This window comes from Tauraco erythrolophus, chromosome 2, assembly GCF_009769465.1.
Source record: "Tauraco erythrolophus isolate bTauEry1 chromosome 2, bTauEry1.pri, whole genome shotgun sequence".
NCBI classification, from domain to species: domain Eukaryota; kingdom Metazoa; phylum Chordata; class Aves; order Musophagiformes; family Musophagidae; genus Tauraco; species Tauraco erythrolophus.
Window position 1 is genome coordinate 72,283,831 of NC_141466.1, and position 23,504 is coordinate 72,307,334.

General features: G+C 51.2%; 1 protein-coding gene across 5 annotated transcripts in view; it reads left to right on the plus strand.

Moving 5' to 3' along the window:
* Positions 1 to 23,504, plus strand: part of OTOF (otoferlin) — a 110,929-nt gene that overhangs the window by 50,176 nt on the left and 37,249 nt on the right. For 4 of the 5 annotated variants that reach the window (XM_086624725.1, XM_086624714.1, XM_086624722.1 and 1 more), the window contains 5 exons: positions 16,151 to 16,224; positions 18,667 to 18,793; positions 19,178 to 19,232; positions 22,618 to 22,749; positions 23,211 to 23,273. In XM_086624725.1, the coding sequence (XP_086480851.1) occupies positions 16,151 to 16,224; positions 18,667 to 18,793; positions 19,178 to 19,232; positions 22,618 to 22,749; positions 23,211 to 23,273 (451 nt within the window). Of the gene's footprint in view, positions 1 to 9,977; positions 10,008 to 16,150; positions 16,225 to 18,666; positions 18,794 to 19,177; positions 19,233 to 22,617; positions 22,750 to 23,210; positions 23,274 to 23,504 lie in introns of all 5 variants that reach the window. The other variant, XM_086624733.1, reaches the window with a different exon arrangement.

Genomic DNA, 23,504 nt, shown 5'->3' on the forward strand with positions numbered 1-23,504 from the left:
ACAAGGGCGTGTAGTGACAGGACAAGGGGCAATGGCTTTAAACTGAAAGAGGGGAGATTTCTATGAGATCTAAGGAAGAAATTCTTCCCTCTGGGAGTAGTGAGGCACCGGACCAGGTTGCCCAGAGAAGTTGTGGCTGCCCCATCCCTGGAAGTGTTCAAGGCCAGGTTGGATGGGGCTTTGAGCAACCTGGTGTAGTGGAAGGTATCTCTGCCCGTGGCCTTGTAACTGGATGGTCTTTAAGGTCTCTTCCAACCCAAACCATTCTATGATTTGATTCATAGATTCTATGATTCTATAACAAAGCCTTAAGTGAAGGTGTCGTGGTTTAGCCCAGCTGGCAATTAAACACCAGGTAGCCGCTCCCGCAGCCCTGGGGAACAGGCAAAAGAATTAAAGGGGAAAAGGGAAGGAAACTTGTAGGTTGAGATAAGAACAATTTAATAATAATAATTAAAGTAATAATGATTAAAATATTAATTAAAATATGATAATATAGATAATATCATGATAATAATGTAACCACAATCCCAGAAGGGAAATAGGCCAGAAAAGAGATTGAAAGAGAGAGAGAGGGAGAGAGAGACCCTGAGAATCCCAACTTCCCAGTCAATCCTCACCTATACACTGGGCATGATGTTGCATGATATGGAATACTTTATTGGCCAAATTAGCTCTCTCAATCCTAAATCTAAGCTGAAATCATAAGGGGAGTTGGAAGCCCTTTGTCCCAGCCGTGCTTCCCCCAGCCTGTTGTGCTCCTGCACAGTGGCAAAACACGGGAGGCTGAAAGGTCTTTGATGTCTCAGCACCAACTATCAACATCAGTGCACTGTCAGCATTCTTCTCCTGGCAAATCCCAGACTAAACCAAAACACAGAGCTCTTCTGGCTGCTGAAAAGAAAAACGCACTCTGCCCCAGCTGAAACCAGGACAGATGGCCATTTGCTCCCCATAAAATCCCAGCAGGATTCCTGGCAAGGAAGTGCAGATGCAAAGCAATTTTTGCTATTTTTCCTCCGTGACAAAGAAAAGTACCCGAGGGCCCGGAACACCTTTGTAATGATTCAGGCAGAGACAAACAGCGCACTGAGAAATCCGGCTGCAGTCTCACCAGACCTGCAGAGAGCAGTTTGTTGGAGGCTGCTGCCTTGCTGGAAATGTTCCTCTTAAAACACAGCCCTCAGCCATGCTTCCTTATGGCATAACTCGTGCCTGCTGATGGACGGTTGGGTGATAAGAAGCTCGCCATGAGCCGGTAGTGTGCGCTGGCAGCCCAGAAAGCCAACCGTGTCCTGGGCTGCATCCAAAGCAGCGTGGGCAGCAGGTTGAGGGAGGAGATTCTGCTCCTCTACTCTGCTCTTGTAGGACCCCCCCTGCAGTGCTGCTTTCAGCTCTGGGGTCCCCAACACAAGAAGGACATGGAGCTGTTGGAGCGGGTCCAGAGGAGGTCACGAAGATTATGCAAGGGCTGAAGCACCTCTGATGGGTGATGAGGTACTGGAGCAGGTTGCCCAGAGAAGCTGTGGCTGACCCATCCCTGGAAGTGTTCAAGGCCAGGTTGGATGAGGCTTTGAGCAACCTAGTGTGGTGGAAGGTGTCCCTGCCCATGGCAGGGATGTTGGAACTGGATGGTCTTTAAGGTCCCTTCCAACCCAAACCATTCTATGATTTGATGTCTCAGTCGTAGACATCCCCGAGATGGTTCAGTCCAGAGATCACACAGCTTTGGCAGGTCTGGTAGCAGAGGCGCAGCCCTCTCCATCCTCAGCATGGCCTGAGGCAGTCCTGCCACCTTCCCATGGAGCAGAGCAGTGCCCCAGCCTGCAAATCTCCATCAAGGCTTTTGAAGGTTGTGCCTTCACCTCATGCCAGATTCATCTGCATCAGCAAAGGGTCCGCACATTGTATTCGATCCAGCTCCTGCAGAGCCCCGTGGATGTCTCTGCACCAGGTTCCCACCATGCAGGTGACTAGGCTTTGGTGCTACCAGCAGATCAAAGCCCCACCAAAGGTGAAACTCAGCAGTAAGTCTCTGCTGACCAGTTCTGACTGCTCATCTTCTCCCACGTGGGCTGCCTCCCTGTTTTGCACGTGGGTCTTGGGTGGCCAGTTGGAGACAAGACAAGGAGAAAGCAGCTGGTACAAGTGAGGAGGAGGAAAACCATTAGCACCCCAGCTGAAATAGCCCCTGGAGAGATGGTTTCTCACATTGAAATGTGCTCAAGTGACATGGTTTGGGGAGAAATAGCCTTAACTGCAGACACCATGCTGGGCTCTGACTCCTACCCTCAGGAGCAATCTGGTCTCCACGAACACAGCTCAGACTTGGGACAAAAAGACCTTTTTTTTTGTTTTATTTTTAATTTCTTACACCTATTAGAGTGTCCTCCTTGGCCAGTGCTGGCTCCCGGGTGATGCCTTGCCCTGATAGAAGTCATCCCCATCCTCTCTCCCTCCTTTGCAGGGCGCCTCTATGAGTGTTTTACCCTCGTGTGTCTGCAGCCCAGCAGGTGCCCCAAGTGTGAGACTTTTGTCACTGGTGTAAACAGAACCCCCGTGCTTTGCTTGAAGCAGCCGTCTGAGAGCAACCCAGCAGCTTTCCAAGCATGGATCACCATGCGTGGGACCTCTGCCTCATCCCCAGCACCTGCAGGGTCTGCTCTGGGGAGAGGGGAGGCAACTCGAATGGAGTCAGGAGCAGAGGTGCCTTTGGACCGGTGCTGCTAAAACCATCAGAGCATCGTTCTCAGGCAGATTCACCCCAAGCAAAAGGGAGAAGTGTGGGAAGGAGGTCGGGGTGGAGAGGACCAGTTCACTTCCACTCTCGTGTGGAGCTCAGCCAGTCAAATAGCCACAGAAAACCCAGCTTGGGTCATGCATGGACCCCACAGGTACAGCCAGGGGTGGTGGAGGGAGGATTGGCCCAGTGCAGGGTAGTCATGAGTTCTCCTGCATGGAGTGGTTTGCTGTGTTGGAATGTTCTGAAGTTCTTCCTGAAGCGAATCATCCTGGTTTTTTAAAACGTTGACGCAATGGAAGAACCCTCCATCTTCATATCACAGTGGTTTGTTTTTTTCTTCTCTCTCTGCAAATGCCCTAGCCTTGGAGATGACGCGGAAGAAGAGCAGCACTCTAGGTAAATACCCACACCAGCCCTGCTCAGACACTAGCCCTGAAATCCTGCCTCTGCAGAGCTGGGACATGTTGAAAGTCTTGCTTAAATCCAAGCCTAAATGTCAAACTTGGAGGCTTAGATCTGTCTAGTCTAGATTTATGTATTACACCAGGGCTCACAGGCCAGGGACCTGCTCACCCTTTACAGCATCCATATGATGAAGCAAGCCAGGGCACAGGGGGTAGCACCTTCCCAGCTGTTAGGGCGTTAGCAAGGTTCCCAGCATGGCTTTGGCTCCATATACATCAATATATATTGATGAAAGCACAGGGCTGCAATATGACAGGACATGGGGCAATGGCTTTAAACTGAAAGATGAGATCTAAGGCAGAAATTCCTCCCTCTGAGAGTGGTGATGGCACTGGAACAGGTTGCCCAGAGAGGTTGTGGCTGCCCCATCCCTGGAAGTGTTCAAGGCCAGGTTGGATGAGGCTTTGAGGAACCTGGTGTAGTGGAAGGTGTCCCTGCCCATGGCAGGGGGGTTGGAACTGGATGGTCTTGAAGTTGGAACTGGATGGTCTTGGGTCTTCCAACCCAAACCGTCCTATGGTTCTATGGTAGACCAGAGACCTCTCCAACAGGTAGCTGGGATGCAGTTTGTGGAGAGAAAGGGCTTTACCTGTACAGACACGAGCCATGTCATGGCCAGAGAATGAGCCTTGGCCTGTTTATTTCCTGATACAGACGTGTCCTTAGATTGCCTCTGTGGCTAGTGAAGAGAGATGGGCACTTCCAGAGGTGGTTCAGGGAGAGGGGAGACCATGCTGGACTGCCAAAATGTGTGTGGGATAGGGCTGTGCATGTCACGGCTCCTGACCACCTTGAAACTGAGATCCCAGGAAGCATCACTTGATAGCTGTTGACCTTGAAATATTCATGGGCAGGACAGAGCTCCAGAGCCGCAAGCAATCTGGTCACGGTGAATTATTGATCATGTCTTTTCTTGTGCGTGCCCAGTGGATCCAAAACACGTCTGGTTGAGTTCAACCCTCCGCCTGCCAATTCATTATGCCCATGGGTCACTTGCTCCAGAGCTGGGGTCATTAACAAGCACTGGAGTTGAACTTGGGGATGAAAATACCCATGACGGGAGGCTGGGAGAAGCAGGACTCCCTTCTTCTGTCAGGCCTGAGTGCTTTGCTGGTCAACCTGGGCTGGTCAATGGTACAGACATGTTTGCTTGGTGCTATTGCTGCTTATGCTGGCTTTCCAGAGCTGCTGTGTCTATAGAGAGGTAGAAATCAGGTAATGCATGAGGTGCATCCCAGCACCATCCTGCATGGCCCTAGGAAGCTCAGCAAGGCTCTTGCCATGATCCCAATCTTCCTAGGTTGCCCCTAAGGTCAAAGGAAGGAGGAATCTCCCAAGGGATGTTTACCCATGTAGGATCTGACTTGGCCTTTGGATGTGTGTGTCTCCATCTGTGGCTATCGTGGAAGACCAGTGTGGACAGTTCGTAACCTTCAAGTAGATAAGGAGAGTCCAAAATTGCTAACTCAAGTGTGGCATTTGGGCACATGCCTTAGGGATGTCACACACCGGACCAAGGTCTCCATCAGCATAAATGGGCAAGTCCAGGGTCCTTCTCGTCCTGAGCAAAGAAAAGTGAAATCATCTCCCAAAGACAATCAGCCCGTCGAGTTTCCCCCATCCTTTTTGCAACCCTTCCAGTGCACCATTAAATTGCTAGGAAAAAATGCATCCCAAGGACCCTGAAAAGCAGGAAAAAGGCGTAGGAAAAGATGTTCAAAGCAATGGACGGGATGCTGCTGTAGGTCTCAAGGACTCTAGAGCCTCCAGCATCTTGACATATTTCCTGGAAGCTGATCTAGATTGACCCCAAACCATTCCAGTGTAGGAGATCTTCCAGACCTGGCCAGAGCGACGGATGATGCCAGCTGCTGGGGTGGTGACGGCTCTTGTGCCCTGTGCCAGAAGCGCGGATCCTGTCTCTGGCTGAGTTTTTCCTGGAGACAGTGTGAGCAGAGGAGCCTGGGCTGAAGTTACCACCCATCAGCTGCCTTTGAGCACCCTGTGACAGGGAACTGTGGCTTGGACACACCACCACCCCTCCTTGGAAGCGATGTCCCTGCACTCACCAAGTCCATAGAATCATAGAATGGTTTGGGTTGGAAGGGACCTCAAAGATCATCTAGTTCCAACCCCCCAGCCATGGGCAGGGACAACTTCCACTACACCAGGTTGCTTAACGTCCATGTGTCCTTCACTGCTGATGGGCTGTTTCGAGAAGCCTGACACTGGTATTATTATTTTTTTCCTCTCTTTCTCTTTGGTGCCTCACTCAGGATTAAGTTTAACGATGGATACAAGTCAGTAGCAAGGTACCAAAATGTCATGACTGGTGAGATCTTGGCTTTTTGGGGTGGCGGGAGGTTGCTCTCATCCCAGCCCATCCCAGTCCCATGAATATGTGACTGTCTAGCCATAAATGCACCCAGGATTTGGGATACAGTGCCAGATACAATCTGGTTTAAGCTCCAAATCTTCCTTAATTCAAATTAATTCCCAAATCTTAAGCCAGGAGAGCGGGATGCATGTTCCAGACCTGGGTGGAACCAATGGTTCATGTACCAGCAGCACAGCGCTGGGTCTTGTAAGTGCAGGACAGCATGTGAGGGCTTGAAGCTGAGCTGAAGCCTGCAAGGAAGGAAGGGCTATAGGGTAGAACATGAGCCCTGTGCTCCAGGAGTTTTCTGCAGGACCCAGCCACACCTGCAGACCTCCTCCATGTCACGTTGCAAAGGAAAGGCAGGTCCTGTGGTCCGTCTACAGCCAAATCCTGCAAATTACGATGATGATCACCCCATCTGTAGGGCTAGAGGACTCCCAAAGGCACCATGAATAAGAGCTGATAAATTTATCTGGTGTGAGTGAGTCCAGGACCATGATCCCAGCCCCAACCCATCCCTGTAAGTCTGTTCTTCATTGCTGCTGCTCAGTATTTGAGGGGAGGTGGAGAGGATGCAGAAGGAACCTGCAGAAGAGCCACTGGCAAGCAGGACCTGGCTGGTCGCAAAGAGCTGTGGGACCATGCCTCCTCGCCATGCAGTGCCAGCTGAGACCTTCTCAGCATCAGCCCAGGAGGATCCACCCGGAGTGGAGGGGATGGCAGCCATTAGCCCCTTCCCCTGTCATGGCCAGGTCCCACGGGCTGGGGGCGGGGTATATCTTTTTGGGTGGGTTTGTTTCTTCCTCATGTTCATCCTCCTGGCTGTGTCTCTTCCAAACAGCGAAGACCCTGAAGATCTTAGGTACTGGACATGGACCCCCTGCATCGCTCAGGCCATTTGGGCATCGTGTGTGCATGTGTGTGACATGTGTTGTCATACCCGTCCCTGCATGACATTTGGACCTGGGGGAAGATCCTACCTGCTTCCTGCCCTCTTCTTCATGGGGAGCAGAGCTTTCTTGTGTTCACCCCATCCCCTCCTCCCCAAAGAGCAGGGCTTCTTTGTATTCGGTCTATTGTCCCCTACGTCCAGCAAGGACACATTTCCTTCTATTCAGGGGCCTTCCAAAGGACCTTTGAGGGTAATATTTGCCTGTCTGCCTAGCTATTTACCCATCAATCCACCCATCCACCCATTCATCCCAATGCAGTTCTCACCATCCACCAATCTGTCCATCAGTCCATCTCAAGACAATCCTGTGCATCCATCCGCCTCATTGCATTTCTTTCCATCCATCTGTCACTGCAGTTCTCACCATCCATCCATCCATCCATCCATCCATCCATCCATCCATCCATCCATCCATCCACTGCAGTACAAGATCTATCTGTCCATTCATCCCAGTGCCATTCCATCCATCCATCCATCCATCCATCCATCCATCCTTCCATCCATCCCAATGCAGTTCTTACCATCCACCACTCTGTCCATCTCAAGACAATCCTATGCATCCATCCACCTCATTGCGTTTCTTTCCATCTATCACTGCAATTCTCACGATCTGTCCGTCCATCCGTCCATCCGTCCATCCTTCCATCCATCCATCCATCCATCCATCCATCCATCCATCCATCCATCCATCCATCCATCTATCCACTGCAGTACAGATCTGTCTGTCCATTCATCCCAGTACCATTCTATCCACCTATCCCACCCATCCATCCTACTGTGATGCTACCTGTCCATCCATCTATGCACAACACCAGCCATCCCAGAGCCATACCATGCATCCTTCCACCCTGAAGCAATGCTCTTTTTCTCTCCATTGCTGTGTCTTGTTCATGCACCCTCTCCTCTCCCAGCTCATCCTGGCACCACCAGCACTGTCACTATCTCTGCGCCCTGATGCCAGCAGGTTAGGAAGTCCTGTCGCAGCGAGACCTCCCTCTGACATCCTTGAGAACTGGGTGTGGTTGATGCCTCGGTGCATGTTGCTGATGGGGCTTTCGAGGGGGAGGAGGCAGGCGGGGGTCTTTGTCGCCACAGTGGGATGAATCACGCCTGAACAAATCGCTTGTTGTGATTGCAGAGCTAAGGCCAAGGGGAGAGAGAAGAGACACCTCATGTTACCCTTCAGGTACCCTGATCCCCCCATCCCTCTCCAGCCCCAGCCCTTAGCCCTTTGCAGCAGTGTCACAGTGTCCCCTCACAACGGCCGCAGGGCAGGACCACGAGCCCACCTGTGCCAGTGAAGGCATAAAATGATGGAAAATCCATGCCCTTTTCCAGGCACCCAGAGCCCAAACTGGGGCTGTCTGGAGTCCAAGAGGCACCTTTAGCAGTCAGGGATGGAGGGGAAGGGATAAAAGAAGGGAGGGAGAATGAATGGCCTGGTGTCAGCTGCTCCCCCCGCCCCTGGAGAAGGACCTCTGGACCTCTCACGCAGTGCAGTCAGTTCATTCACCCCGGCACTGACAATCCGAGTGCCCAGGACCAGCAGCACCATGGAGCTGGTTTGGAACAGGGAGCCCGGAGAGCAGAGGATGGAGATGCTGGGAGCAAGAGGGCAACCACAGATATGTTCTCGCATCCCTCATCCAGGCCACGTTTGCACCAGTGAAATGAACAGAGGCAGGACAGGGGCTCAGGCGCTGCCCTGTCGCACCTGCCCAAGGGTGTTGCCCTCCATCCTGGCAGTTTGAGTCGGCACCGAGGGGAAAAAGGAGAGTTTCCTAGCCTGGCTATGGCAGGGAAGGGTCTTGCACCGGCGATGCTTATCCCTACAGCCATGCCAAGGGCTCACATGTTGAGACCCGGACCAACCAGCCACGGTGCCAGGTGAGATGGCAATGAGCCATGGCTCCACGGGGAGCTCGGACCATGTCCACGAGCTGCCAGAGAAAGCATGGAGTGGTTTACATCCTCTCCCCGGCCCTGGGCAGGGGCACTAGGGCAACTTTTCCAATGCAGATGAACCAGGGGAGCTGCTGGCATTACTCTTGGCTTGTTCCCACGAGGAGCTCAGCTGGCAAGGGAATAATTTCTTCAGATTCTCTCTTGGAGCAAGCATCGGTGTGAGGAGAGGGCAGGAGTGTGTGCATCTGAAGCAGCTCTTAGGTGGGTTTCCTTGGCTGAACAAGAGGACCCTGCTCTTCCCAAGCTCCCACCCAGTGCTGAGTCCTGATCCTCTGTCTTGTGCTGGAGCTGGGTCTTCTGGACTCCACATCTCTAAAAACCCATCCAGCAACACAGTCTTTTTTTCTGGGTGGTTTTCCAGCAGCTCAGTGCACAGAGAGCCAGAGGTCTGTGCTCTGAAGCCACCCTCCTGCCCTATGTCCCCAGCACAGATGTGGCCATGGGGTAGAGTAACAAGCTGTAATTAAAAAGCAGCCCTTCTAATTACTTTCTAGAGCTGGTTAATTGCTTTCTCCTCCCCACTTTGCTGATGCCTAATAGGGGGAGATTAGCCAGGAAAGAAAGAGGGACCAGGGAGGCAGGACCTGAACAGAGACATGTAGGAACCATGAGAGAAGGAAAATGGGTTTGAAAAGGCAGAAAGCAGAGGCAGAGCAGGGGTCTGCAAAGCGAAAAAGGGAGGTGAGGAGTCAATGTTTCCTGCCTGGTGTTGGGGCGGGAGGATGCAGTGTCATTCTGGGCAGGGATGAGGACTCCCAGATCCAGCCCATCTGAGAGTGGTGAGGTACTGGAACAGGTTGCTCAGTGGAATTGTGGCTGCCCCATCCCTGGAGGTGTTCAAGGCCAGGCTGGATGGGGCTTTGAGCAACCTGGTGTAGTGGAAGGTGTCCCTGCCCATGGCAGGGGGGTTGGAACTTGATGACCTTGAAGATCCCTTCCCACCCAAACCATTCTGTGATTCCATGATCTCCTCCAGCTGAGCCCTCTCTGGAGGGCTGATATGAATATACTTTTGTGGGAGGTTGAGGAAGATCACTCCCATCTACCAAGAAGGAGAAACAGCCTTGTCTCCAGCTCTGCTAGCATCTCCAATCTGTGCATCTACCTGCTCATATGTGTGAACATCTGTAGCTGCTTTACTGGCCCCATACAGGCATCCAGTGAATGCCCATCACCTCCAGCTCCTGGTGTGGTTCCCCTAATCACCTCTAGCCTGGCAGAGGGTGACAGAGAAATGTGATCCACCTCAACTACAGATGTGGGCAGGACAGGGTGGTCTGGGGCCAGCCTGGCTGAAGAAGGTTGCCTATGACCACAGCCTGGGGCTGGGGCACAGGGAGCACGTGGGAGGAGCAGGGAAGCTGCGAAGGGAAAAGCAGCCTGATCTGACGTTACGGTCTGATTTGAAGCACTCGAAGTGCACTGAAGCTTGTTTGCTTTTTGTTCCCCTGATGCGTGGCCACCGGCTCCAGCAAAGGCAAAGAGAAGACGAAGGAGCACAAGTAGGTTTTGCTCTCCCTGCGCCTTCTCCTCCTTCTTGTTTCCAGCTTTCCCAGTTTGTGTTGTGGCTGATCCGGTACCTGGTGTGCTCTCCCTTTCTCTAAAGCTGAGCTTGCAAGCTCTGGAGGAGCTTGGATCTCTTGGATGATGTGTGGCCTGAGACCTTGATGTCTGCAGGGAATATTTATCTACAGCAAAAGCCAAATGTAAAAGACAGGCTTGGAGTGGTCCCTGGTAGCACTGGAAAGGAACCATGAGGTCTGGAGAGAAGCCTGGCTCCCATAAGGTTCTGATGGGTCCTGGCAGGGGGGAGAGTTTCCCAGCTTGGACATGGACAACCCGACCAGGGGTCAGGGTAGGAGAAGGTCTGAGTGGAGGTCATCAGTGCAGGGCTGGGCAAATGGGACTTGGCACCAGCTTTGCAGCTCCTGTGCCCACAGATCAGGCTGCCACATCATCCATGTAGACAAGTTTCTTCAGCTTCTGCCTTTCTTTTATCCCTCCTGTTGGTACCAGACCAGGTTGTGTCTGAGCTCTCTCCCAACAACAGCATCCTCCAGCTCTCCAGTATGGCAGATCTACTGAAACCTAAGCTGGGATCTCCTGCCAGCGCAGGCTGGTGCCCTGCATCCAGGGGATGATCCCTGCGGCCACCACAGGGCACTTACCAGTCAGTGAGGGCTCTTCCGGCTCATATTTAGTGCTCTGCAGCTGCAGGATCAGTTTATGGCGGTATCTTACTGATGGGCCTTCCTGATTAATGGTGTAAGAGATGAGGGGAAAGGAGAGAAATGTCTTCAAGACAAGATGGGAAGAGATCTCTCTGCATGGAGCAGCCCGGTCCTCACTGACCGCCCTCCACAGTCCGGCTGTGCAGGGATGGGGGAGAGGAGGGTGGGTCCGAGGGGTGGGGTCTTCCCTGGGCTCCAGGGCGGTGTGTGTAGGATGATCCTGTGGGGTCTGTCCCTGGTACGGGTGGGAGAACTGGAAGTCTTGTTAGCATGGGGGCGATGGAGGCGGTGTAATTCCTGCAAAGAAATGAGCCGTGGAAACCCTGTTCCAAACTCCCCAGTAAAATGCAATGATTAAAATGTCCTTTTCAGCCATGAATAATTAACCAGTAACCTGTAACAGTATCTTTAACTAGAAGCTGGCCGGGAGGGAGGGACTGCTTCCACCTCCCTGCCTGTGCCTCCAACCCTGCCTTTGTGCCCGCGTCCCGAAGAGTCGTACAGGTGGAACCCTAAAGGGCAAAGCCAAGTGCTTCTGGGAACAGCAAACTAAATGGAGGACATGTGCTTCACCATCAACTGAAGACCATTCACCTGCTCGGTCCCATATCAAACATCAGAAAATCCACGGGGCGAGTGTGGTGGGAGGCTGGGTGGATGCTCTGGTGTCTCATATGGGTTTGAGCTTGCTTGGAAGCCTGTCCCTGCTTGGGAACAGAGGCAAGGTGTTCCATCCTACACCCCAAAACTTGCAGGAACACAGTCTTGACCCTGCTGCCAAACTGGGTTGTGATGGGCCAGCAGCCTGCACCATTTTGGAGGGGAGCGGGCAGCAGCATCTTGGGTGGTGAGGCACTGGGCCAGGTTGCCCAGAGGAGTTGTGGCTGCCCCATCCCTGGAAGTATTCAAGGCCAGGTTGGATGAGGCTTTGAGCAACCTGGTGTAGTGGAAGGTGTCCCTGCCCATGGCAGGGAGGTTGGAACTGGATGATCTTTGAGGTCCCTTCCAACTGAAACAGTTCTGTGATTCTATCATCTTCTCCGGTGTCTCGGTTCTTTAGCAAACCAGGCTCAAGCCGGGCTTCGGCAATGGAGGGGGCTCTCGGTGCTGCCGCAGCCTGTGTTGGCGTCTCAGGTTCGCGGGTTCTCATGTAATATTCATGTGGGGACAGTGTCAGCTCTCCGCCAGCGCCCGATTTCCCATCCGCGCCGTCGGATGCTGGCTGGAGCAGCCAGAGCAGTTGGCACGACCTTTGCTTAATGCCGCAAAGACCCTGCTGTGCCCGGAGAGGAGCCTTGGCCGCGGTCCCCATCCCTGCTCAGCCCCGATCTGCATGTGGGCACGGCACTGCCCTTGGCACCGCGATGGCCACCCCACCCTAGGCACACCGCTGGCTGCTCTCCTCTCTCAGCTGAGCTCTTCCAGCATCTCCTCCTGGGGGAAGGCCAGTCCTGGACAGCTGCGGGTGAAGGTAGTACCCCCGAGGGATGGGAAGGGGAAGAGGGGGGTGGATGGGATGTGTCGGTGCTCATCTGGCTCTGAAAAGGTGACAGATGGGTCTGGGGGATGAGTGAGCCACTGGGCAGCTGTCTCTAAAGCATCTAGGACAGCTTCGTTTCATCCTTCACTTGCTGCTTCCCTTTTCCTTAGCATGTACTGAGTGCTGCCCAAATCCACCAAAATCCACTTTTTATCTTTTTTCCTTCTTTTTTTGCTCCCCCCGCTTCTCCTTCTTTTGTTTTGCTCCCCCCGCTTCTCCTTCTTTTTTTTTCTCACCTCCCATTCTCCTTCTTTTTTTTTTTCTCACCTCCCATTCTCCTTTTTTTTCTCACCCCCCATTCTCCTTTCTTTTCTCCCCTGAGTGACCCCTAAACCCCATCATTTCCCAGATGATTGCCCCCCGCAGGGCTCCCACCCACTGTGATAGTACCAGTAAGGACAGAGGTGAAGGAAAAGAGGCAGCACCAGATGTTGTAACAGGCTGAGAAGAGCAGCGGGGAGATGTGCCCAGGGCACGGGCACAGGGAAGCTATATGCCACCAAGGGACCCTGTGCCCGCTGGACTTCGCTCTCCAAACCAGCTGGAGCTGAGGCTCATCTCATGGATGTGCTAGAGGCTGCTGGGCTATTTATCATTTCTGGGACCCCCAAGAGGCTCCTGCAGCCCATGTCCCCGGCACGGTTACTGGGGCTCAGCTGACAGTGAGGGTCATCGCTCTGGAGGGGCTGGAGGTGACACCGGCTCCCACGTGCACCCCTCTGGAAGGATCTGGGTTGGGCTAGTGCTGCTGGGACCAGGTGCTCAATCCCAATCTTGTTCCACGTGGCCCAAAACCAGCTTCATCGTTCTACTGATGGGCACCAGATGCTGTGCTAACCTCAGTCCCGAGCGAGGACTTCGTTGTTTTGGGGTCCTGGTAGAGGACCAGTGCTGCCAATGTCTTCCCTGCAGAGTCCCACTGGTTCCATCACCAGTTGCTCTTCTGCTTTGTTTTACTTCATAGAATTTCTAGGTTGGAAAAGACCTTAGAGATCATCCAGTCCAACCGTCCCTAATCCCCCATTAAACCATGTCCCTAAGCAGTACATCCACCCTTTTCTTAAACACATCCAGGGATGGGGACTCAACCACTTCCCTGGGCAGCCTAATCCAGTGGCTGGCAACCCTTTCAGAGAAGAAATTCTTTCTAACATCCAACCTGAACCTCCCCTGACTAAGCTTATACCCATTTCCTCTTGTCCTATCACCCATCACTAACGTAAAGAGCCCTTCCCCCACTTCCCCACCATCCCTTCTCAAGTACTTGTACGCCGTAATCAGGTGTCCTCTCAGCCTCCTCTAAGGAGGAGGAACCTGATTTCTGAGGTTCCCGAGGAACCTCAGAAATTCCCGGGACAGGTACAGATGGGACAAGGGGCAATGGCTCTAAACTGACAGAGGGGAGATTTTTATGAGATCTAAGGAAGAAATATTTTACACTGAGGGTGGTGAGGCAGTGGACCAGGTTGCCCAGAGAAGCTGTGGATGGCCCATCCCTGGAAGTGTTCAAGGCCAGGTTGGATGAGACTTTGAGCAACCTGGTGTAGTGGAAGGTGTCCCTGCACATGGCAGGGGGTTTGGAACTGGATGATCTTGAAGGTCCCTTCCAGCCCAAACTATTCCATGATTTTATCACTAACCATCTGCAAACAAATTGCCTTCATCAAATGGCTGGTGGGATTTACTGGGTTTTTTTTCTTCATTTTTAAGAAATTATCTGGAAAGAAGGGTCTGTAACATAACCGATCCTGGAAGTGTGTTGTCTTACAGGGGGCTCTGTGTCTGCTGGATTTCCTGCAGCTGCTGGAAGGACTCAGTGATGGAGAATGGTCTCAGAGCGGAGTTTCACAGACTGAGCTGCTACAGCATTTGCTCATAAAAAAAAAAAAAAAAAAAGTTTGTAAATAGCTTAAAAGTGTTACTTCCCCCATAGCACCGTGAGGCAGGTGTTCCCTGGCAGGGTTATAGACGTGGAAACTTAGCCCTCATCTTCCCTCCTTCTGTCCATTGAGAACCTGCCCTTCCACTGAGCATCCCATGAATCAATCACAGCTACCAGGGGCTGCCTTGAGGCCCCAGCATTGCTTTAGTCCCCATCAAACCTCAGCTGTGATTAGTTCCTGTACCTTATGCTGCCCTTCTGCCCCAAATGGATTCCCCCTCGCCTGGTGCGTACATTATCCTCCTATTTCCCTCAATTTTCTTCTTCTTTGCTCTGGCTCTGCCAGCAACCTGTGAACTCCCAGTTGTTAATTTAAGACAACAGATGCATCAGGCTGTGGCTGCAGGGCCAGGACTTCTTTGTTTTGAAAAAAAAAAAGGGTGCGACTTCATCCTTTGGCCCCAGCCAGAGATGATCGAAGCTGAGACTGGGAGGATCCCACAGCTTCACTGCTGTCACCTGGCTCATGGGCAGCACATCCCCATCCTGCTGCATCCAGGGCTGGTGCTGAGCCCCGGCTACCCTGGCCCTGGCAGCCAGCTTGGAGATGAGGTCCAGGCTGGAGATGAGGTTCCTCATTGCTTCCAAGCTGGCCCAAGAACGTGTCCATCAGACCTGCAAAGCTTCTGCAAAGAGCAACGCTTTCTGTTAATGGGAATTTTTGAGGGTGGTGAAACACTGCAGCAGGTTATCTGAAGAAGTTGTGGATGTCCCATCCCTGGAAGTGTTCAAGGCCAGGTTGGATGAGGCTTTGAGCAATCTGGTGTAGTGGAAGGTGTCCCTACCCATGGCGGGGGGGTTGGAACTAGATGGTCTTGAAAGTCCCTTCCAACCCAAACTGTTCTATGATTCTATTTTCTGATAAAAAAACAATTCCCTTTGGCTTTACCATTTTCTGCTTTTGCAACAGTCACAGGTCGTTGCCTTCAAGTCTCTCTCCAGTTGTTTGCTCTCTAGAAGAGCGTTTATTGACTTTTGCTTCTTGCTGCTTTCAGTTTCACAAATCCTGTGGAGGTTTTTTCCTACTGAAGTTTTCAGCTGAACCTTCAGGCTAAAAATCCACATCACATCCAGCCTCCCTAAACTTTCACCAGGGTGACTCAGAACCTCTGACCTCTTTGCAACAGCAGCATGGACTTACCTCCAAAAAAAACAGGGAACAGTCTCCCGAAAATACCTCTTATTGTCTTTAACAGTCTGTGCCCGCTTGCGTTTGAGAGCAACCCAGTTTACAGTGCAGAAATCCTATTATTTCCCAACTGCTGTATTTGTAGGTATTTGCTGTCTTATGTGTGTCACAAACACCAAGTCACGCAGGAGCCCAAACTGTTGAAGAGCTTGTGGTCGCACAGGCTGATTGCTGAGCTGGAGCATTTGGAGCTAGAAGTTACACTTATTCAACTGGCCTTGAAATGATGGATATTTTTAGAAAAGCGACTGGCAAACCATGATTTTTATCAGCTAGTCCAGCCCAAACTGCCCTGGGTGAATCTGACCTCAGTCTAGATGGGAGACGTGGAGCTGAGACCAACCTGCTGTTTACCAGGCCGGAAGGAGAAAAATCACATTGCTGCAACAGGCTGCAGGAAGACCTCAGGGTCTGCAGAGGTTTGCAGCTGATCTATCCAGAAAGAGATTATTCTTTTTTTTTTTTTTTTAATGTTTCTTCTCACAGCAAGGTAGTAGGGGAAGCGGTTGGATGTTTTCATTTTCAGTTCATGGTTTGAGGTGACAAAGCGACACGTTTAGCTGCTGTCTTGACTCTGCCCTGTGGCATGTTTGCAGCAGCCCCTGATTAATCTTTTAGCTGATATTTTCTCTCTCACTTTTGAGCTGTGAAAGGCTCCTGTTCCCACCCCTGAGTCCCAGAAAACAGCACTGAAAATACAGTCACTGATGGTTGGTGTTTTTTTCTTCCCTCTCTTCTTCCAGAGCCGGGAAAGGAGTCTTTTCAGCCATGAAGCTTGGTAAGACACGTCCGTTGAAAGATGACCATCGGAAACAAGGTAGGTTGTTCCTGGGAGGAGGTTTGTTCCCTGCTCTGAGGCTGCTTTGTGGCTGTCCTCCACACCTCAAGAAAGCACCTGGGAGACCCCATGGAATCACGGGATGGTTTGGGTGGGAAGGGACCGTTAAAGGCCATCTCGTCCAACCCCCTGCCATGAGCAGGGACATCTTCAACTGGATCAGGTTGCTCAAAGCCCCGTCCAACCTGACCTTGGATGGTTCCAGGGATGGAGCATTGACCACCTCTCTGGGCAACCTGTGCCCTGGCCAGATATCACTCACCACATGCAACTCTGGCAACACCTGGGAGTCATGCAGTTGGTTTCTGGCTTATATTTAAGGGATGGTTTGCAAATGTGACAGTGCAAGGCAGGCTTCAACCCTAGCACCTTGCTGGTTGCGCGGTGCAGCAGCAGAAGAAGGGCTCAGCAGTGGTGGGGCTGCATGTTCCCCGGGCTGGGCACTGCTGAAATGGGACACCTTTCTGGAAACGCTCAAGAGGGTCAGCGATTGGAATTTTGTCGTCCTTTCCATCCAGATCAAAGGATTGGGTTTCAGCAGCAAAGAAATGGGGGGACGCGGGTGAAGACAAAGCATTGCTTTAGGTAGTGTTTCTGGGCCAATCTCTGCTGATTTTCAAATGGATTTGAGGGTCGGAAAAGGGGAATTTGGCCTGGGACACCAGTGTAATAGAGACACTGGCGGGGTGTGGGAAGTCATGGCATTGAAATGTAAGTGGCCTCCCTCTCTCCCTGGTGCCTGGGCGTTCATCTCATGGTTGAAGCTTCACACAAGACCATGGGGAAGGCAGCTGGGATGCAAAGGCAGGAGTAGGGAGCACAGTCAGATAGTAGAATTCCTTCCCAGATGGAGTCAGGGAACTGCTGCAATGCAGCTGCCATGTTGCATGGTTTGGTCAGTGGGGCCATGGAGCTCCTTCTTCCACCTTCTCCCTCCTTCCCCATGTTCCCTGGCAGCCGATATTAACACAGCAATCACTTCTTCACTAGCTATCCACCTACTTCTGGCTTCCACACACGTCACCAGGGCTCTCCTCTCTCCGCCTCAGTGCTGTCTTGGTTGTGATCCCTACCCTTGGTCTGGCCAACTGGTGATGGGACGGAGTGGATGTGTTGCACCCTCTGCCTGTTGGCCAAGCCAGCATCCCTCTTGGTGCCATGGTCTGTTTTCCTCCCATATGGACTGCTGGTTCTGCTCAGGTCAAGCAGACCCACTGAATCACTGAAAACCAAGCTAGGAGGGTGTGAGTCTGGCCACCCACCCACATGTGGCAGGATCGAACCTGCTTAGGTCCTTCCCAGCTGGTGTGGCTCTCTGGAAGTGTTCAAGGCCAGGTTGGATGAGGCTTTGAGCAACCTGGTGTAGTGGAAGGTGTCCCTGCCCATGGCAGGGAGGGTTGGAACTAGATGGTCTTGAAGGTCCGTTCCAAGCCAAACCGTTCTATGGTTCTATGACTCCATCTCAAAACTCCCAGTTGAGTTCAGGACACCCTTTCCCCACCCAACCTGCAGTAGTGTGTGTGTCTCAACCCTGGCAGAGACCTTTACCTAATACTCAGCCTACATTTCCCTTGCTTCAGCTGAAGCCCATGTTATCTCACAAAACCAGGCCAGACTATGGTGAAAAACCTGATTTCTGATCTTCTGGAGCACACCAGTCTCCTGGAGCAAGCTATGAGCCTGCCTAGGCTAGTAAAGAGACAGGGAATGTGTTTCCCTGGAGCAGTGTCTGTGCTGCATGAAGGGATGTAGTGCCACCAAAGCAAACCAGCGACCCAACAGCTGTACTGGTGTTTCTGGCCCAACAGAAAGACAAAAAAAACCCAACCATTTCTGCTTTGTGGTCATTTCTTGACCAAAGCAAAGGTAAGAGGGGCAGACACGACATGCACAGGATTGTGGACAAGAAAGGAGCATCTCAGCAACTTCTCCCAGTAGAAACGTGGAACGGAGGGAAACAGCTGTGTCTCAGTGCCAGTGGGATCTGAGGTCTTGACTCTTCCTGCAGCAATTTTTGTTTTTGGGAAATGACCCCTTTCTCCTGTTTTTTCCACACCTCTACCCCAAAGCTAGATGGTCCTTTGTCTTTGCAACTGCTCTTCTGGCCGTTAGAGATGCAACACTCAATCAAATGCTGTTCCACCCCTTGAAGTCTGGAGGTTTTTTTCATTTTCTATTTTCTTTCTGCCTTCACAAAACCATATAGAGACACGCTGCCCAGGCAGAATAATGTGTCACACCAGGCGAAACTCTTTTTTTCAACCCCTTTTTAGACCAGGTTACCCATGACCTGACCTGGTGACCATTGTTCTTTGTATTATCAGGTGAGGTTGACAGGACGTATTGGTTACCTTTCTCTTTGCCTTTAATTATTCACTGAGTGGAAACAACAAGAGACATTCTTTTGTCTCCTTTATGCAGATGAACCTGCTGTTTTGGAGGCAGAAGACCTGGACCGAAAAGCCATGAGACAGGGATGTGGACTGGAGCCAGACACCATCTCCTTGGCCTCTGTCACAGCTGTCACCACCAATGTCTCAAATAAGAGGTGAGAGCCAGATGTGAGCTTGTTCAAGCCAAGAGGTGAAGGCACATTGGCCGACACCCCACAACCACATGTCCCCTGAGATGGGGTATGATGGAAACCACATTGCTCCATGCGGCCGATGATTTTTTGGAAACATCTGACCTGCTGCAAAAAGGACCGATGTTCAGTGGTGTTTCACACCCCCAAGGGTTTATATTCCTCAGATTCAAAGAGGGCAGGAACTTTGAGGGGTGATCCTACAAATCCTCTGTCACAGCTTGCAGAAGGTCTAATTCATAGAATCACAGAATGGTTTGGGTTGGAAGGGACCTTCAAGATCATCCAGTTCCAACACCCCTGTGTCCATCTGTGGTTTGACTGAGAGTTTCTTCTGCCCTTCCAAAGGTCCAAGCCTGACATCAAAATGGAGCCGAGTGCTGGGAGGCCAATGGATTACCAGGTACGTGACAATGTAATGCCCTCAACCTCAGCTCATGGGGGTCACAACCCGGGGGGAAACATTTTGCAGGGAACAAGTTTGTGCTGAGTTTCAACACACTGCTCTCACAAAACACAGTTTTCCAAGAGCTGGCATTTAAACGGTTGAGTGATAAACTCAAGTAATATTAACTGTTTTTTCTCTTCATTTTACAAAGCCCAGAAAGCCCAAATTAACCTGTGACTGAAACAGGCTGTCTCCAATACATTTCTCTTACTCCCCAAGAGCTTTCAATATGCTGCTTAGTATTCAAGATCGGTGAGGCTGGCGATAGGTTACTCACTGAATTTCCTCAAACAGGCTGGTATGTGGCTGCTCTTGCCCTGTTCAGTGATGCTCTGTTCCTGACACTTTGTCTAGAGTTAGAAGAATCATACATCTAGTTTCCCAAGGCTAGGATGATCCATGCTGCTCCCTTTTCTTTTACTACTCGTGCCAGAATGATTCGTACATTGGCTCCTCTTCTCGTTTTCGCCAAGTCATAGAATCATAGAATGGTTTGGGTTGGAAGGGACCTTCCAAGATCATCCAGTTCCAACCCCCCTGCCATGGGCAGGGACACCTTCCACTACACCAGGTTGCTCAAAGCCTCATCCAGCCTGGCCTTGAACACTTCCAGGGATAGGGCAGCCACAGCTTCTCTGGGAAACCTGTGCCAGTGCCTCGCCACCCTCGGAGGGAAGAATTTCTTCCTTAAATCTAATCAAAATCTCCCCTCTTTCAGTTTAAAGCCATTGCCCCTTGTCCTGTCACTACACACCCTTGTCCAAAGCCCCTCTCCAGCTTTCTTGTAGCCCCTTTAGGTACTGGAAGGCTACTGAAAGGTCTCCCTGAAGCCTTCTCTTCTCCAGGCTGAACAGCCTCAACTCGCTTAGTCTGTTTCCATAGCAGAGGTGCTCCAGCCCTTGGATCATCTTTGTGGCCTCCTCTGGACCCGCTCCAACAGCTCCATGTCCTTCTTGTGTTGGAGACCTCAGAGCTGAACACAGCACTGCAGGGAGTTCTCATGAGAGCAGAACAGGGGGGCAGAATCCCCTCCCTTGACCTGCTGCTCACGCTGCTTTGGATGCAGCCCAGGACACGGTTGGCTTTCTGGGCTGCAGTGTACATTGCTGGCTCATGTTGAGCTACTCATCAACCACTACGCCCAAGTCATGCTGGTTCAGCAGTAATTCAGCTTAATGTCCTTTCTTCTCAGCACAGCAACACGTTCCTGGGGATATCTTGAAACGATGCAAATAATGATCTTTGTTAGAGATTTATTGCAAAACATTTGCAGCATCCGCTGTGGACCAAATTGCAAAGCTTACAGGGAATGAGTGTGCTTGATTCAGGAGGGGGGAACATAAAGAACATAAAGAGGAGGGGGAAGGTGCAAAACAAATTACAAGCAAGAGGCAAGAGGACCACCGGGTCCACTTATTTGGCTACTGCAAACAGGAGGATCATTAGGTTGGTGTTGATGCGGAAATGACTGATTTCTGGAGTATAACCGGATTTGCAGTGCTGGGCTCATTCCTGAACAAGGTAGGTGCCTGGCTGACCTCCGTTATGTCTGCTTTTCTTTGGTAACTGGCTTTTGTGGAACAGCTGACTATGAAGAGGATGGGGCCCAGGAAAGTCATCTCCAGGAGCTGGTGTGGGTCGCGGCAGGGGTGGAGAGGAGGTCTTTATGCAGAGATGGCCCTGGCTGCAAGCCTCCCTAGAAGGTTTGGGATGCTATCCAAAGCACAAGTACAGGTTGGGTGCAGAATGGATTGAGGGCAGTCCTGAGGAGAAGGACTTGAGAGTGCTGGTTGATGAGAAGCTCACCATGAGCCAGCAATGTGCGCTTGCAGCCCAGAAAGCCAGCAGTGTCCTGGGCTGCATCCAAAGCAGCGTGGGCAGCAGGTCAAGGGAGGGGATTCTGCCCCTCTGCTCTGCTCTCGTGAGACCCTCCTGCAGTGCTGCATTCAGCTCTGGTGTCCCCAGCATCAGAAGGACATGGAGCTGTTGGAGTGGGTCCAGAGGAGGCCACGAAGATGATCCGAGGCCTGGAGCACCTCTGCTATGGAGACAGACTGAGAGAGTTGGGGTTGTTCAGCCTGGAGAAGAGAAGGCTCTGGGGAGACCTTCCAGCAGCCTTCCAGTACCTAAATGGGCTACAAGAAAGCTGGAGAGGGGCTTTGAACAAGGACATGTAGTGACAGGACAAGGGGCAATGGCTTTAAACTGAAAGAGGGGAGATTGTGATTAGATCTAAGGAAGAAATTCTTCCCTTTGAGGGTGGTGAGGCACTGGCACAGGTTGCCCAGAGAAGTTTTATAGAATCATAGAATTCAGAGAAGTTGTGGCTGCCCCATCCCTGGAAGTGTTCAAGGCCAGGTTGGATGAGGCTTTGAGCAACCTGGTGTAGTGGAAGGTGTCCCTGCCCATGGCAGGGGGGTTGTAACTGGATGATCTTTGAGGTCCCTTCCCACTCAAACCATTCTATGATTCTGTGCTTTGAAACCTGGAGGTTAGCTGTCCCACCACCAACTTGTAATAGATTTTAAAGAGATGACTCTGGAAGAAAGGTTGCTGGAAATTGAAAGATTTGTTACCTACATAGAAATATACCTCTAGTTTTTTATTTAAATTAAGAAATTTAGTTATAATCTAAGAAGGAATTCCTAATGCTAATTAAACATTGAAAGGAAGGATTTTAGATATGGTCTAAATCCCCAATATTAATTTAATGTCAGAAGGTGGGTTGAATTATGAATTACAAACTTCTGTGTCATAAATACATGCAAATGTTTCATCTGGATGATTTGCTCATATTCTGTTGGACCTAATTTATTTTTCATGTACCACATACAGGAGTACTTAATTTCAATAAAATGGCAGGTGTGTATGCAGGCATATAGGAGAGTTGACCCATGAAATGGTGGGGATACTCCAGAAATAATAAAGAATAGAATAGACTAGACTCGACTAGAATATTTTAGTTGGAAGGGACCTACAACGATCATCCGTTTGTGATTTCTAGCTGAAGGAAGTGAAGTCAACTGGCGTCTCACCAACAGAGCTCCCACAGCTTAGCTAAATCCATTTGACTTTACACCTCGTGTGAAGCCACCCATGCTCTGGGGCTGAAGCAACAGAGATGCCCGAGGTCTCCTGCATCCCACACCATGTTGCAGCATGCTCAGGCTTGTCTGAGCTGCCCAGTGTCTTGAGCGGGACCAGTAGACCCCAGAGCTAGCTGCCACCATTGAACTGAAAATGCCTCAAAAAATGGGAGATGGGGCGACGGGGGTTAAGGCAGTGAGTGGCATCTGACACTGCTCTCAGGAGCTGAAGGTGTGTGAATCCCTCTCCCCAGGTCAGCATCACCATCATCGAGGCCCGGCAGCTGGTTGGGCTCAACATGGACCCCGTGGTCTGCGTGGAGGTTGGAGAGGAAAAGAAATACACATCCATGAAGGAGTCGACCAACTGCCCTTACTACAATGAGGTGAGTCTGTCCTCCGGTGATGCTCACAGCTACCTGCTCCTCAGGGTCTACTTTGCCTTAGTCAATTAAATGTCATTTCTTGTCACTTGGGGTTTTTTCTTTTTTTTTTCTTCTGTCACCTCTTGTCAGAATGAGATGAAATCTCGAATCACGCAGAAGGAGAAATGAAACCTTTGCCCTCTGGTATTTTGCGAAAAAATGGTAAAAAGTGCATTCACTTGATCTATGCTGAATTATTCTGTTTTTCTAAGAAGTTAGTGCTTCCTCCTGGTTCCCCAGACTGCAGAGGTTCTCAGTGTTGGGACTCTCACGGATGCATCCTTGCCGCGTCATGTGCTGCAGGATGCTCCTCCAGGCAGTCCCAGTTTCTCTAGCTGCTGCGTGCCCCGTAGTACTGCCTTCCAACCCAAAAAGAACCCGCCCCGGCTCTCCTGTCTTCATGACCACTCTTTCCCTTTCAGTACTTCGTCTTCGATTTCCACGTCCCCCCAGATGTCATGTTCGACAAGATCATCAAGCTGTCTGTAAGTGAGCGTGGTTGTGTTGTCCTTTTTGCGGGGCTTTTGGAAGATACCAGCCCATTTTGTGTATGTGCTGGAGATAGTCCCATGCGCAGACCAGCTGTACAATTTCTCTCACAAAGGGAATCAGAGCATAGATTTCAAGCATCCTAAAGACCCTTTCTTCAGGTCAATGTCCCAGTGTTTGTTTCCATAGTGCCTGGAAAACTGCATCTTGTTTCAAAGATTGATTTC